Genomic DNA, 16,173 nt, shown 5'->3' on the forward strand with positions numbered 1-16,173 from the left:
TGCCATACACTTGCATTGCTTTGCACCTTCACTGTGTAATCTGCTATGAAACAAAGCAGTGCAAAATGTTTTGGAAAATGTTTACAGGATGTTTTTTTAAAATTACACTATTGTATAATGCGTATGGGCCGTGTGTACATATAATTCAGAAAGCCAAAAGTTTCCAGATAATTTATTGTACAATATCACACAAGAATTTGGTTCCGACGAAGAACATGATATTCACAAAAGGCAGATTTTAGTAATCAAAATTATATTGCAGTTACGTCTATTTCCTGTAATCAGCTGGTAGCCATTGTAAACTTGTTTATATTTACTCATTACATAATGTTTCTCTAGTCGTTAATAATGGATCCGTTCATTACAGTTAGGCACAAAAGCATGTGTACAGCTATAGTAATATTTGTTGGTTTGAAATACTCGTTGCCATGATTTGAAGTGAAGCTCTGCACATGGCTCTGTGATTTAAGTGTGACCATCTAAGATTCTATCAAACTAAACATTATGATCAGTGTTCAGTATCAGTTATCAAAGCTAACAGGGCAAACAGTAATAACAGAAGAGATTTCAACTAAAGGCATTCATTTTACTGCCTGTACCATACATTTCTTTAAGTTATTTCTTAGTGTTACACAAAAGTTGTCTTGAAATGAATTCAAACTAGTTATAAGTTGCACCGCTCTGTGTAAACATCCTTTCCATTGAATTACATGACTGAGTACAAATGTGTTTTGTACTGCCATGCTTATTTTAACTATACAGGCTTATTTACTGTGGTATTGTCTGATTAATTATGAATAGTAATAATTTCAGGTAATAAGGGTTAATGCATTCAGACAATAACATCTTTTCAAAATATGAAGTTGTCTTGTTAAGAACTAATTCTACCCATTTTGTATATATGGTGAATATTAGTATAAACATTTCCATACATATTAAAAATATTTTGCTAAGCATCTGTCACTATGGCTGACCTTACAGGATGTATGTAGGCATACATATCATGTATGTGTGGGACACTTATTTTCTGTAACTCAGCCAGTCTTAATAGGCTGTACGACTACCTCCACTGTGTAATACTGAACTGTGTACTGTGCCATGTGAAAATTATCTTGGAGTCCAGAACACTTCAGAGCCTTCATTCTTGATCCTCCACCATTCCAAGATTCCCCAATCCCATTCCCTTTGGGCCAAAGTTTTTGGCGTAACAAACTGTAAAAGAAAAGGAACAAAGCTGCATTTGTTTCAGTTTTGGTGCAGTTTGTATCAAAGTTTGAATAGGTTCCGATCATAACCTATAAAATGTGTCTGTTTAGAAAAGATCCAAGAAAATAATTTCTGAGTTATGATGCTGACAAGATTTAATATCTGAGGCTGCCCTTCTCTTTGCTATCACTTTATGGCACTGCTTCAATTTTGGTGCAGTTTGTCTCAAAAATAGATCTGGTCCAGATCTTCATCCTTTCAATGTGTCTGTAAAGTTTAAAAAAAGGTCTGTCAAATGCTTTTATAGTTGCTGTGTTCACAAGACCAAGTGTCTTCTACAGCCTCACTTTTCTTACTTTGCGATCACACAGCACTGATGCTTTATTTTTGGGGCAGTTTGTGTGAAGGTGTAGATCTTCATCTTTGGAAAAGATTCTTCAAATTAGGGCTGGGCAATAAAATGACAACGTTAATTAACATAATATAATTCCCCTTATATTATCAATATAACATACTCAATGAAAGTTCGATATAATGTAATACCCAGCGTGTTGCTGGCAACACACTTTGCATCACAAGAAAAACACGTCATGTTCTCTGACTGTCAGGACTGGCAATGGAGCGCACAAAGTACAGACACACAAATGGGGGATTTATTTATGAAATAAGAATGCAATATTGTAGGCAGGCAGATGAAAAACAGTCAAAACAACAGGGCAACTCTTTAGGAGAGCAAGTAAGTACACAGCGACTTGTCCAACAAGGGTAATTCAGCAAAATCCAAAATGGAAAAAGAAATCAACACTAATAATCCACAGAGAATTCAAGCGGCAGCGTTTCCTTGGCACTGACTAAAATAACTGTTTCAACTTCTACTTCAGATTTGTCAAATATGAAATGCTGTTTGCTAAGTGTTTGTGACATTCTGATGATGATGAATAGTTTAAAACCACAATGAATCATCTGGTTCCTTCAACTTTCACTCACGAACAAAAATCAGCCTATAAATTGGAAAGAAATAATGATGTGACATATATTGTGATAATTATCGATATTGACTAATATGACAATTTTATCACGATAATGCCCAGTTCTACTTCAAATAATTTTTGAGTTGTCAAAACTGCCATTTTCTTTATCACTGTGTGGCATTGCTTCAATTTTGGTGCAATCTGTCTCAAAATTTGAGCTGGTCCAGCTCTTCACCCTTTCTAGGTTTCTACAAAGGTTGATAAATATGTGCCAAATACTTTTTGAGTTGTTGCAGTAATAGTATGAAGTGTCTAACTTCATTTGCTCTTACTGTGCAGCACTGCTTCAATTTTGGTGCAATTTTTCTCAAATTTTGAACACTTACAGTTTGTGACTGTAAAGTTAGAAAAAGCTCCATCAAATATTTGTTGAATTATCTTGCTAATGAGAAAGTGTCTGACGTGGCAGACTGGTCCCAAAACTGTATTCCATGTTTGGTGAATATAATTAGACACCATCTAAGTCTAATTACAACCCATAGTTAAGTACTTCTTATCCAAATGTGCATTGATTTGACTGTGTGTATGTCTTTTCTGTACCTTTGCAGTAGAGCTCGCCATCCTTGTCTGTTACGTTTGTGGACTCTAGACTCTTCCCACAGATTGCACAGCGGAAGCAGGTTTTGTGCCAGGGCTGCAAATACACACCACATGGACTAGTAACAAATTTCGAACACCAAACCATAAATGTAGATTTTTTTTTTCCAAAATTCCTGCCTTATTGTTGTATAGCAGTGAAGCCCATATTTAACGTGCATAATGAATGGAATCACATGGTATTTCCTTGAGAGGGTGGCATGAGTAGGCAGTGCTTTTTGAGGGATACAGGTTTGAATCTTGTTTCTGCAAGTTTGCATGTTGTCCCCATCTTATGGGGGTTGCCTCCCACAATTCACAGGCATGAACTTAGGCTAACTGATGTAATTAAATCACCCCTAGTGTGTGCATGTGCCCTGTGATCAACTGGCATCAAAATCAGGGTGTGACCCTTACCTTCTGCTATCAGGGATAAGCTCCAAATGACCCTATTTATTGATACAGGGGATATTTTCTTGATGGAAAAGTTATCAAAGGTCTAGACGAAATTCAAGGCAAAGGTTACTAAGAAAAATGGCCACTCTATTTACCTTTCCAGCACTCATGATCTTCTCTGCTGCATAGACAGCCTTTGAACATCGGGGGCAGTGGTCTGATCCACCAAACTTCTGTGCAAACTTGTTTTGATTTGAACTTGCTGGAGGTTGATAAGGCTTGAATCTGAAAAAGAAAATACAGGTCCCAAAACCATATGTATTCCATATGTATGTAAGGTTTGCAAACTACCCTAAACTTTTGATGTAGCTAATTTTAAGTTTACAATGGAATAATATACAATCCTAAACAAAATCTTAAGACCGTGGGAAAAATTACAGGCATTCGCACAATAAACTAATTTTTGAAGTGATCAACAAGAACGGTGGAGCTACTTATTACTGAGTCCTTTTTTTTTTTACTCTTTTAGTTCTGTTTTTTTTTCTTTTGGCTATGGTCTTAAACTTTTGATCAGCTGATGAACATGATTTTGAAGCTCTGCTTACAACCTGGTTATGAACCACCAGCACGAAATGCGAATTCTTCTTATGTTTCCCCGGTCTTGTTTAGGACTGGATATTTTCCGTAAGATCTCTTGCGTGAGCGTTTCAGTCTGGGAGCGTGAGTGTCACCCCAGATGTGTAAGAGTTCGTAACCCTGCAAACACTACTAAACGTGTATTGAGCGCTGTAAATTGGCGTTCGCTATAAACATTTCACCTGGTCCTTATAAATATACTATCCACAAACAAACCATTCCAAACAAATCACACTCAAAACGGAACACGGTGTGCCACCAAAAAAAAAGAAAAATACAATGTGCGAAATAACGGCATCAGTGCATGAAATGATTGTGATCGAGTAATGTGATGAAAATATCCTATTATTCAGCCTTGTATTAATAAGCAAAAAGAAAGAAAAGGGGAAAGAAATCGGTTCTAAGGAGAACACTGGCTTCCATCGTCTACAAAAAAGGAGCTGACTTATAGAACCAACTTGTTCGTGACCAACACACACCCATACTTAACGGAGGTGTTCATGATGACATTGAAACGGATAGCAGTTTCCTTTTGAACTGTAATCATAGGCTAATTGATTAAACATAAGTATTGATTAATTTTCACGACAATAATGTAGCGTAGATGCTTCCTATCAACGATCATATAATACTTATTTTGTCACCCTGGTCTATTTCATAGCACATAAGAAAAGCCACACAGAATAATAAGCAAACGGAGGAGAATTCGATTTTGTTACGGTGTTTGTGGTTAGAAGTTAGATGTCCTTTTATTTTGAAAGTGTATAGAGGTAAAAATGTAACATCTGTAGTCGTGAAATAATGCAGCCACTAGGCGGAAAGTTTTTTTGATGCTAATGGCCTTCCATAATGAACTTCCATGACAACGACGTGTAGGCATGTGGCTCTGAGTGTACATACAGCTGTGAGGCTATTGCCTGCGCTGCTGTACGTATGACGTGTGGTGCATGCGTTAAACAGATCGGTTTTGTATCGGAAATACATGAGTCTACTAGCCAGTTTTCGGTTCAGGTCGAGCACGCTGATAATAGACCGATTCCGGTCCGTAGCCGGTGGGTCGATGCATCTCTAGTTAGAACCAGAATTCGTGTGGTCATCATGTAGGTCTCCTGTGGTTAGTTCTTCATAGAAGCTCATGCAAGGTACACAAGTATAATGTAAATGGCAGTTGTTATGTTGTTGATGGGTTGTTATCATTACATCATCAGCTTCTTATGTATCAGGTTTGGCTAAAAAAAGCAGGCATACTCGGACGTGCCACAAATTATTTCTCTTCCTTTGTTTTTCACCCTGACTTGTTTAAAACTTCACTGAGCTCATGAAATTGAACGGGGAAAAGGTCTTTTCTGAAGAGAGTTGCTACCCGTCCGGTATATCCGATCACATGATAGATCTCCCTACTCTGCAAATTTTGTTGACAGGACCCCCTCCGGCTTTAATAGCGTGTGTAGGCACCATGGGACCCTAATTATAGTATGCACTATTAATGTGTTATATTTCAAATAAACAGACAATATAATCAATGAAAACTATAACGCTTACATACATCTTTTTACATAACTATTACCCTGATGAATGGCTGACAATTTGGTCAGGTTAGCAGTGGTATTTGTGATTGAATACTGAATGATAAAAAATAGATGACACATACTGTTGTGGCTGGATCCCCAGGCTCTCTGAAGGTGGATCAGAGCTTAATGCCCCAGCTCCCTGGCCATATCCATAGCCTTTGGGTCCGTACTTCTTTCCATAACATGTTTTGCAGTAGATTTCTGACTCATGGGCAGCCACTGTTGTGCTGTCAAGACCTTTCCTGCAAGCCACTGAAATGCATAATAAGAAGGGAAAATTTCACTGGTAGTATTGGCTGTTTTAAGGTTTTGCTAAATCCAAAATTCCAGGATTAGATTATTTGTCTCTTAGATTAGGTTTGACTTCATGTTAAGTTTTTTTTTTGCTAAAACTTACTATATTTTAGTATTATGAAATCTGCTGGTTTGTCTAAGAAACAGCAGAAACCACCCTCAACTTTTTAAAAAGTCTGACATAGGTAAGTTATAAGTGGTCACTAGTGCTCAGCAATCCTACAAAAAGAGAAAGTCTAATCCAATGTCAATCAGGTGTCCCTGGGAGTCTGGGCTTAGAGCAGAATTATTACACTTTCCATACCACTCAATACATCAGCTAACACATCTCCAAATGCCAAAAGGTGCATAACCCTGTACACTTGTGGTAGGAGGGAAAATGGAGCATCTGAGTCATGCCATAGCAAGTGTTAGGCTCCCGATGGCATCATCTACCCATCAACACTGCTGAATTCCTCTCCAGCTTCCTTAGAATGAGATACTATTTAAAACAGGATATCTCTTCAGTAGGAATTTTTAGACACATCACATTTTTATAACATGGTGTGCGTAAGCCTTTGAATTGTTGGTATTACGTCACCTTGAAAAAATACTGCTTATATCATGTCAATTGTCTTGAAAACGGTGCCATCAAGCTGCACCGTAACAATGCCAATTACTGATGAGGTTATGGGTATAAAAGTACATGGTTTTTGGTAATGGCTTAATTTGTGACCTTCAGACAATATGTATGTATAAATGGGTAAATATAATTTGAGAAGTATAAGTTCCCTCCATGAGATACTCGTTGTCACACTCATAGCAGCGTGTTGCTCACTCACTGCAGATGAAGCAGGTCTTATGGAAGCTTCTGGCATTGCACTGAATCTCCTCAGCATGGTACACGGTTTTCTCACACGCTGCACATTTGGCCCCTCCACCCCAGTTTGGCATCGTCACCAACAATTGAGAGACTGCCCCAAGGAGATTAAAGAGCTGTAGGTTTGCATGAATAGTATAACAATCTTTTATAAATTTGGGAAAAACATGGATTGATCATTTCTATGGCTGCTTAATTTGCTTTGAATTGCTGGTTGTTTTACTAGTAATTTGCTTTCACATTATAAAATTCTTCTATTTAATGTACCAAAATTCAGATTCTAATACATAATTGTTATCTTTCATTTGTACACTGTGGTCTATGTGAATTTCAGTTTTTTTGCTGTGCTACTGAACAAATTAGAATTAATTACACTGTTGTGAAAACCCTTCACAGAACGTGTGATGTGAGCAAAATAGGACCCTGAAGGACAGATAATCTATCAGGTGACATTTCAGTCTTCTCCCATTAAGCAATCTCACAGCCCTGGAATGTGAAGATAAGAGTCCAGGAATAGTGCCTTTACCAAATCTGCTGGTGAATGCACACCAGCTGAACTCTCAAACTGCCTGGACAAGACCACTGAGCATGCACTTTCTAAAGAATGAGAAAGATGAGAAGAACCTCAAAGAAAGAAACATAAATCTGAAAGCACAGACTAATTAGGTCATCTGAACACATATTTTTCAAAACACCTAACAAAATTCACTATAACAAGAATTTCACCACAGGTTACCCTTATGATACAATAAGACATTTACTTTCAAACTCAGTAAATCACAATTTTCTGATTTTCAAAGTCACAACCTCCCCACCCCTTTCTCTTTAACAAAACAACTAGGGTACATATTTACTTGGGATTACATTCATACTTCTGAGAAATATTATGTTTATCATATAACCAAATCATGTTTTAATCAAGATAAGGGATATACCTACCAGCAAGCTAGTAGAAGTATTTGCTGGTCTGCTCTCTCTGCTTCGAATGATTTCAAACCGAGACCTTAAATACTGGCCATCTTTCATTCACAGCTAAGGGTACCAAAGCAGCAGCGATGTCCAAATTAGACCACTTTCCCAAAATAACTTGTGATAAAGACCCAAGCTGGTATGTAATCCAGACACCCCACCATAAACTGGACTTTGATTCCATTTCAGTTCTGGCAGACACTAATTTAGTATTTAATAATTTATCTGTTACGTATTACTATAATTTACTCTAAAACTGCATGGTTTAAAACAGGAACTCAAAACATACATCCATTTTTATTATACAATTCAGCTTTCTTTCAATTCAGTTCTTCTGTAAAACATGCAGATTCCAAAATGATTCATCCATCAGCTCATTCACACATACAACATACAGGTCCTGCACTCCAGACACCTTTTTATGGCACTTAAACATTAAATAGAGGAATTTAGCTTTCCTCTTATCTAGAACACTTAACTCTTGTCATTTTCAAAAATAAAACATTTTCACTTTGTCTACAAATTACAGTTTACCCACCAAACCCAATTACACTTTAAAAGATTTCAAGTGTTATTTGTGTTCCTTAGTTTATCATGTACCAACTTACAAACTAGTCTGTTCATGGATTTAGTGGTGCTCTTAGATACACACAGCACCTCAGTAAATTGCATGAGGATCCCAGCTGTCATTTCACAAAGCCTTTTATTTTTGGCACCTTACTCATAACTGATTGATATATATTTGGAACCAAGGGTCATTATATGAAACTCTAATCTCGTTTAAGCTGTCCTGCAATGTGTTGATGTCCAAATGGTAGATGTCTGGGACCTTTCAATGGAAAAATTACAGCACAGACAATATACTGGTCAAACTGTACAGGGACACAGCTCTTAACGCACAGTGACTCATCAGCAAAAGTCATTTAGCAGCATAAGGTTCTCTGGGCCACTTCTACAGTTGTCCTCAGTGGCTATGTCAAGTTTCCGCTGTGGGATGTAAACATTCCTGGAGCTTGTGTTGCTCGAGGAGGTCACCACTGTGGCAAGAGGGGAGAGGGTAGATACTGGGGTATGGAAAAAGCTGTGGTGGATGGGCTGGGGTCCCTTGGGAGTTGCTATCAGAGGCTATAAAGGAAAAAGAAAAAAGGACCTGTCACCAAAGAGAGAATGCACACACACACGGCACAAAGACATTACCCATATGTTATTAAATAAGCTGCAACTATCATACACAACCACACCCCATAAAACTTTCCATAACCTTCACAAAAACTGTTAGACACATTTATAAAATATACCACAACACACCCATGCATGAATACGCTGCATGGGTGATTGATTCCCCTGAATGCACAGGTATACATCCGTGATAAGAAATTCATTGTTGTATTACTACCAAAATGTAGTGATAACCAGATGTCCATTAGAGGGCGCTAGGTCATTTGGTTTTCTAGGCAACAAAACAATTCTATCATGCAGGCTGAGAACCTCTTATGGCCACCAAGAATTGAGCCATAGTTGAGCAAAGTGTTGGTTTTCAAATGCAAATTATTCGAGCTGTACCTGTGCTAACATGGCCCTACTTAGTAGCAGGGATGAAGGTGTGATCAAACCAAGCTGTTTGCATCACCACTATCTGATTTGTCAAAATGCACGGAGACACAAGCGTTCTCTTTCAATATGCATGGATTATCTGAAGTAAAAAAGGCCGTATTCTATATAATATATATATATATATATATATATATATATATTGCACATCGGCATATATTGCTGCATTCCCAATAACTTTCAACCACTACTTAAAAAAAAAAATACTACAGAGCAGCTCAATGGAATTGATTCGAAATGCAAATTAAGCTAATAGTAATTTCACTAGCGTTTGATAGTAATACACTGTGATTCTCACTGACTTGCTAGCAGGAATTAACACATAATAAATTATGAAGTTCATAAGTTTCCCTTCGTTGTTACATCACTGTCACTCTCCAAACCTGTCAACACCTTTACCAAGCTGATCCTTCTAGTGATAAACTGAAGCGAGCTGGGACCACACTGCAACTAGACACTTTTCTCAGTACAGTTTGGTTCCTATATAATCACAGTCCTAAGTCCCTTCTACAATACCACCTTTTATATAGATGTGTTTTACTTTCACGGTCTTCAAATACTGTCCATGAAAATATTAGAATATTTCTCCAAAACACATTATTTATAATGTGTTCTGGAGCATCATCTCTAGGAATGTTTGGCTAAAGTGTTAATTGCACTGTTTTAATTGAAATTGCACTCTCTGTGTGTCACCTGCTGTAAATTGAACAGGGTGAGGGGCTGTCCGGTCTGCTGCTGGAGGGGCACAGGTGACATGGGCTTCACAAAGATCATGCCTCTCTGCTGGAAACCAAGCTGAGAAGGGCTGGCATTCACTTGCTCAGACGGCATGGAGGCAGAAGCCGTGCCTGGGACGCCACTGGGGATGAGGCCCATGTTTTGCAGAGTGAAATTAAGGATGGCAGGGCTGGGGCTGTGAAGTCTCTGGCTAGGCACTGGAGAAGGGCCCGACTGACTGAGCACTGGGAAGGGAGAGACTGGCACAGCAGATGAAGCCAGTTTGAGGGAGAAGTTGTTGGGGGTAAACTCCTGGGCACCAGCTGGCAAGGACCCTATGGAGAATATGAGGCAAAAGGCATTATGAATAAGTACAGTACATTTAATTAGATCTGACAATGTGCAATTACACTTAATTCTAATCAGGCTAATTTACCAGCTAAACAAAGGTTTTTTTTTTAAATCATTTTTAAATGTTTATTTTAAACTCATTTTACCATGTGACTGATATTTAGACAATGTCTATGCAACCATTCTGGCTCCAGCACAGGTCATACCTGCTGTAGGTGTGTGGAACACAGTGTGATTGGAGGCTGCAGCATTTACACTCTCAGCACCAGGCATCCGAGAGTCTTGGAGGTTAGTGAGTGACTGCTGGGAGATGGGGATGAGATACCCAGTTGGGATAAGAGCCTGTGGGACAGAAGGGATGCATAATCAGCTGCCCTGCATCACAGCAAAAGTAGCAAACCATGCCCATGAAAAGTACCTCACCTCAGCAGGTAAATGTCCAGAGGAGAGAAGGACTTCTTGCAAGGGTACAGCTCGGAGAGGGGTGAGACCTCCCTCACTCATGGAGGGGGAGAGCTTCTCTTCCTTTTCCAGGAATCTCTCCACACTCTGGTCCAGCTTCTCTGCTGCTGTGTTCTCAGGCGTATTTATGAATTCTGGATCGAGGTGAAGAGCCCGGGGAGAGGGTCTGTTTGACACCAGGCTCCTGCGTGCCTTCAGGCGTGCCTGTATAATGTCACCCAGCTCTGGCCCATAGGGTGAGGGCGACTAGAAAGGCAGAACATAAAGGATGATCAGTGTGCTATGGTTGGGAATACATCACTCAGAACTTTCAAGTGAAAAGGACAAGTTTTTACATTAATTCACTTATTTTAACGTTGGTGGCCTGATATTGCTATAGTAATACTTCCAAAATAATAATGAATAAGAATATACCCTAGAACTGTTTGGCATCTTCATGACTTTAGATGGGCTCTTCTCACAGATCTGCTCACAGGAGACTCTTTTCATTGAGGCAGGACTTGAGGGGGAGGAGGCAGAATTATGCTGCAGCAGACTGTGTTCCTGCATCTGAGAGAGACTTATGTCTTTTGTAGCAGACTTCCCTGGTGATGTGCTTTCCTCTCTGGCTGTTCCTGAACTCCCTCCAGTCTTGTCCTCAAATGTCATTGAACGCACAGCTAGGCTAGATGGGTGTGGCCTGACTGAAGGATGAACGTATAGGGTATAGGGCCTGCTTATTTGGTGCTGGGGTAGAAGGACATGGATAAGAGCAGGCTGCTGCGAGGGGGGAAATGGAATTGTTCCTGCTGTTGTAGTGGGCAGCTGTATTTCAGGATTACGGTTGGTATTTTGTTCAATATTTAATGCTGGTTCATTGATTTTCCTACCAATTTCTGCTTGCTCTAGATTATTTACTGCGGGAGTCACTTTGGCGTTTATTTTGCTTTTTCTGAAAGAAAAATAGCAAATATGAAATTAACCAGTTGTTTTTCTTCTTTTAAATAAATCAAATGGTTTTGACGCTACAGAACAAGTACCGTTTTCAGCGCAAAGCAATCCTAGACTTACTTTGACTGTTCATCCAGTTGTATTTTACAGATGGCTGCCAGTTGAGCCATTTTACTTGGGACAAATTCAGTTATTTTAGCAGGGCTGGAAGGTGCAGAGTTGATCTTCCTGCGGTCATCTTGTATACTTTTTGCCAACTTAATCAAAGAAGGGTGACGAGTAAAACTGTGCTTTACTGTGTTGGAGGGGAAGAGATTTTTAGCACAGTTCTGTGCAGAACACCTTGACTCCAAAGTCCCTGTTGCAGTGGATGGTGTAGTCAATGAAGCATCAGCATCTTTTGAGGAAATTAAACAAACAAACAAATAGAGAGACAGATAATGGCAGGAGGTAAACTCAAGATCTTTTGCTGAGTCACTAAGATGTGAACCCACCAGTACTGCTTGCAAAGTCCTCTGGGCCTGTCCACTTGAAAGCCGGTTTCCTTCCTCTATCCTCTGTAACATGAACTTTCTTAATGAGCTCCAGGCTGCTCAGCACGTTTGCAATATCATACAATCTACGGATCTTTGCTGTAAAATAATGCAACTAAGTATCAGGGAGGCCGGTGATCAACATGCATGTTCAAAAAGGTTTTAGGTTACATGTCAGTGGGAAACATCCTTCTCTGTTTGTTACTCACTCTTAAATTTGCTCTTGTCTAGGTCAATGACTTGGTCTTCTCCAATGAGAATTTTTGCCGCAATCTCAAGGCTCACTATCCGTGGTGTGGAGACAAGAAACAGCATAACAAACTTCTGGCTCATCACCCTCAAAGACTTGTCCTTCCGGCTATTAACTGAAGCTGGGACAAAACAAACAAACAAAAAAAAAAAAAAACACACACACCACAGTAGCTCTGTATGATTAAGGGTTTCAATCATGTATCATCACAATATCTATATACATTTAACCCATCAGGTATTAAAAATTCAGAGTACAACCTTGAGAGCTCACCTGCTCGGAATTCCACACCTGGAAGCTCCACAAAGTACATTTCCTTTTGCCCAAGTTCACTCTCTGCGTCCCCAGGTTTGCTCATGTCCTCATTCTCTTTCTCGTCACCGTCAAAGTCAAACTCTCTTTCATAGCTTCTCTGCTTAATCTGCTCCATCTGCTCGCCATATTTGTACTCTTCTCCTACTTTCCTGAGTGTGGCCAGGGTCTGTGGAAGGTTGACTCTGCCATGCCACAAATAGCGGTTCTTAGCGAGCCTGCCGACCATGTGCAAGCTCTCCAGGACGTTCATGATATCATAGATGCGCCGTCTTTCCACATCTATAGAACAAACACAAATATTCACCGTGAGGAGAAACATGTCCAACTCATTACAGGAGGAAAATACTTAAAAATAAAAATTACCTGATATGTACAGAATTTGAGAGCTTGCAGGTATTTGAGATTTAATGTAATTGAAATTCTACCTTTAAAAATAGATTTTGTGCCATTTGTTTAACAAAATAAATTTACAGATATTGAATATCTTTGTGATATGGGCTTCTAAAGTTCAGGACTGATGTCAGAATGTCTAGATGTTCACAAACAAGCAAGCATTTTAAAGGAAAAATAAACTCACTGAGTTCTAACGCTACATCATCAAGACAGATGTCATTGTTCAAAGCAGGGTTAGGGTAGTCTGGGTAACGTGCAAGGAATTTATGGCAAAGTAAACCCAGGCTCTTTTCTTTCCGACTTATTTGAAGTTTGTCTGATTCATCAAATGGGGGCTCCTATCAGCAAAAGAATAGAAAAACAAACAAATAATTATAATTACATTTCCAATAGTGAGTACTCAAAAAAAATAATTTGTCTAGGAACATTCATTGCAATGACTAAGTGTGCAAGTCCTAACAATTCAGACTTGCTTGAAACCACAGAAACAAAAAATATAGAAGCAATTAAATTTAGTTTAACTGGGAAAAAGCACAATAGTTATAGCTTATAGGAAGTGCATTGGCTGAATCACAGTAAAAACAGTATTTTCTGATACATTCACGTTAAATTACCTGAGAAGCATCAATGTGCTCTGTGATTACACTGTTATCCAGACTTAGCTCCTTCTCTCTGTTCCTGATCTCTGGACTGGCAGCACTGATGAGCATTTTGAGGTTGGATGTCGGGGTCCAGGGTTCAGTAACAGGATTGTTCTTTCCCTTTGTAGGTGTTGTCAGAGATCCCATGGTCTCCTGAAAATCTACTGATATGTTCCCTGGTATTTTCATTAAAATGGCTGGTTCCAAGAAAGCATTATCCTGTTTGAGAAAAAAATTAAAAATCCATAACTGATATAGTACCTATTGCGATCTCTTTAGGAAGCAAGTACAATCTAGGAATAAGTTGGATGGTTATGGTTACTGTACACTTAAAATTTCAATTACACTCCCAATTACATTATATTTTGTATTTGAGTCCTAACGAAGTACAGACAATATAACCTTTTCATCCACGGAACTCAGACCGCAAGAAGAGTTGATTTTGGATTTTTTTTAATTTTGTAAATCCAGCAACACATTCATCACTCACAACTAATTAACAAAAATTAAAAGAACGCTGATAAAATAACACCTTACTTGCAGTTGAACATAATTCCGCATACTGTGCTAAACATTCGATCTGAAACCGCTTTGATCCAAGAAAAGACTTTTGTAGATCAAATATCTAAAAACTCAACCTTGCTAATAATATCATGTATAGCCAGAAGGCATCTATGAATATATGTCGACCCCACGACTACATAAACTTGACTGGCGTTTACGTTGTCGAATTAGAGAGCCGCACAAAGCGAAGGACACGCCCTACATTGATAGTCGACCAATAGAAATGAAGCGGGAGTTAGTTCCAGGGCAAGTCGGACTGTCCCGCGCAGGTAGATATTTTTTTAAATCTTGGCGCGGAATTTCCTAGACTAGTCCAATGACATAACCCGGAAATATGAAACGCATAGAAAACAACTTATAGTATGAACTTTAATACAATGTAGAAGAAAGGGGAATTAAACTATTGTCTCCGTCAATGGCATGCATTTATTTCAATCGTTTGTAATGTATTTCGGTAATTTTCTACAACTTTCATTTAGACAGTAACAGACAGCCACGTTACTTTATTTAATAACCAAACTATAATATGTCTATAAGTTTAGTTAGGTTTTATTGCCTTTCGGTGAAAATAAAACACGTTACAACTCCATAGCTATCTAAAACAAACACATGCAAAGAAGACAACCCAGCGAGTATATCATTTTTACCACAACGCCCGCCATTAAAGTATCTCCAGTTGTATACATTCACTGCACTGTACTTCACTCGTGTTGAACCAGAACGCACATTCTGTAATAATAATGCTGCTACGGTGCCTCAATTCAAAGATTACTTAGAAATGCAAGTATCTACTCATAACGTGGCTACGCAGTGTTGCCTTACGAAATTACAGTAGGCAGAGTTTAACTCTATATTTGCCAATGCATAGCAACTCTAAAATATTAAGTGAGCTCCAACATCAGAATGTATGCAATCACAATGTGGACAATTCTCAAGCCAGGACGAAAAATGAAAATAAATATATATAAAAAAAAACTTACCATGCACCAATTTCAAACAGATAAGTAAATTGGGAATCTATTCCAGTCTCTGTGGCAGATTGGATATTTGCTGTCCATGGAAAATGAGTTAAACCCTTAAAAGAAATCAATCGCACCTCATAAAAATACTATCGGGCAAAGTTTTAACTTAAACTAGGACAAGAAATAAGTTAAAATAACTCTAACAGCTAATTTTACTTCTAGTAATTACAAACACTACAATCCCCATTGTATTTTAACTAGTTTTGCCTACATAGAATTAACTAGTTCGACATTTGTACGAGAAATAATTAAAGATTTAGCGGTAGAGCCCCATTTATAATCCAAGAGTTAATCATCCTAGTTTAAAAGAGTGAAACAATTTCGGGACGATTTATCCCGCCTGACGTAGTTTCTTAGAAAAAAAGCATACTGCGCGATTCATCCCGCGCCGGCTTCGCCTTTCCTCCAGCCAATCACACTCCGTGATGAACACGAATGGGGGCGGAGTCAAATAAACCTCAAAGAGGTCAGGGCCAGGTAAATGGGGACGGGGTTTCCCTGTAATACCTGTGCAGTATATATCTTATTATTTTTCATCCTTGTATCTCTGTGTAGGATAAGATGCTTAATAAAAGTCTGACGACTACGGTAATATAATAATTATTAACAAATTAAATTAAAAATAATTAATATTTAATTTAGTTCAAGGTACTTTTATAGTTATACTTATATTTCCTGGTGGGTATTTGTTGAAACTTTTTAGATGGAGACTGGCATTTACCCAGGGTGTGTCTTGCTTTGGGATCTTTGACTCATGGATAGTGTCCAGGGTACCTAAAATCCATGGACAAGCGGTTAAGATAGACGGATCATTGTATATTTATGTGAAGTATTTTGCTCAGAAAG

General features: G+C 38.6%; 2 protein-coding genes across 6 annotated transcripts; both read right to left on the reverse strand.

Moving 5' to 3' along the window:
• Positions 1-157: 157 nt before the first annotated feature.
• On the reverse strand, positions 158-7,641 carry csrp3 (cysteine and glycine-rich protein 3 (cardiac LIM protein)). 4 transcript variants are annotated; one of them, XR_007381065.1, is made up of 7 exons: positions 7,509-7,641; positions 6,532-6,685; positions 5,497-5,668; positions 3,365-3,494; positions 2,778-2,871; positions 1,563-1,654; positions 1,221-1,473 (listed from the first exon to the last, which is right to left on the reverse strand). XR_007381065.1 is itself a non-coding variant. In XM_048969696.1 (6 exons), the coding sequence occupies exons 1-6, from the start codon at positions 7,593-7,595 to the stop codon at positions 1,139-1,141; spliced, it is 711 nt and encodes a 236-aa protein (XP_048825653.1). In that variant the 5' UTR covers positions 7,596-7,641; the 3' UTR covers positions 158-1,138. The 4 variants fall into 4 exon arrangements, 3 of the variants coding, with proteins under 3 accessions (XP_048825653.1, XP_048825655.1, XP_048825654.1); XM_048969696.1 differs by lacking the exons at positions 1,221-1,473; positions 1,563-1,654 and adding an exon at positions 158-1,212; XM_048969698.1 differs by lacking the exons at positions 1,221-1,473; positions 1,563-1,654 and adding an exon at positions 158-1,212 and having other exon boundaries at positions 6,532-6,663; positions 7,509-7,610.
• A 581-nt stretch (positions 7,642-8,222) lies between these two features.
• e2f8 (E2F transcription factor 8) lies at positions 8,223-15,648 on the reverse strand. Of its 2 annotated transcripts, none has more exons than XM_048969664.1 (12): positions 15,286-15,648; positions 13,715-13,960; positions 13,285-13,438; positions 12,666-12,986; positions 12,352-12,513; positions 12,104-12,241; positions 11,730-12,006; positions 11,094-11,610; positions 10,641-10,925; positions 10,424-10,559; positions 9,843-10,201; positions 8,223-8,663 (listed from the first exon to the last, which is right to left on the reverse strand). In XM_048969664.1, exons 1-12 carry the CDS (start codon positions 15,286-15,288, stop codon positions 8,448-8,450), a joined length of 2,814 nt encoding a protein of 937 aa, XP_048825621.1. In that variant the 5' UTR covers positions 15,289-15,648; the 3' UTR covers positions 8,223-8,447. The 2 variants fall into 2 exon arrangements, with proteins under 2 accessions (XP_048825621.1, XP_048825620.1); XM_048969663.1 differs by lacking the exon at positions 15,286-15,648 and adding an exon at positions 14,279-14,405.
• Between the last annotated feature and the right edge of the window lie 525 nt (positions 15,649-16,173).

Source organism: Brienomyrus brachyistius, chromosome 11 (assembly GCF_023856365.1).
Source record: "Brienomyrus brachyistius isolate T26 chromosome 11, BBRACH_0.4, whole genome shotgun sequence".
NCBI classification, from domain to species: Eukaryota; Metazoa; Chordata; class Actinopteri; order Osteoglossiformes; family Mormyridae; genus Brienomyrus; species Brienomyrus brachyistius.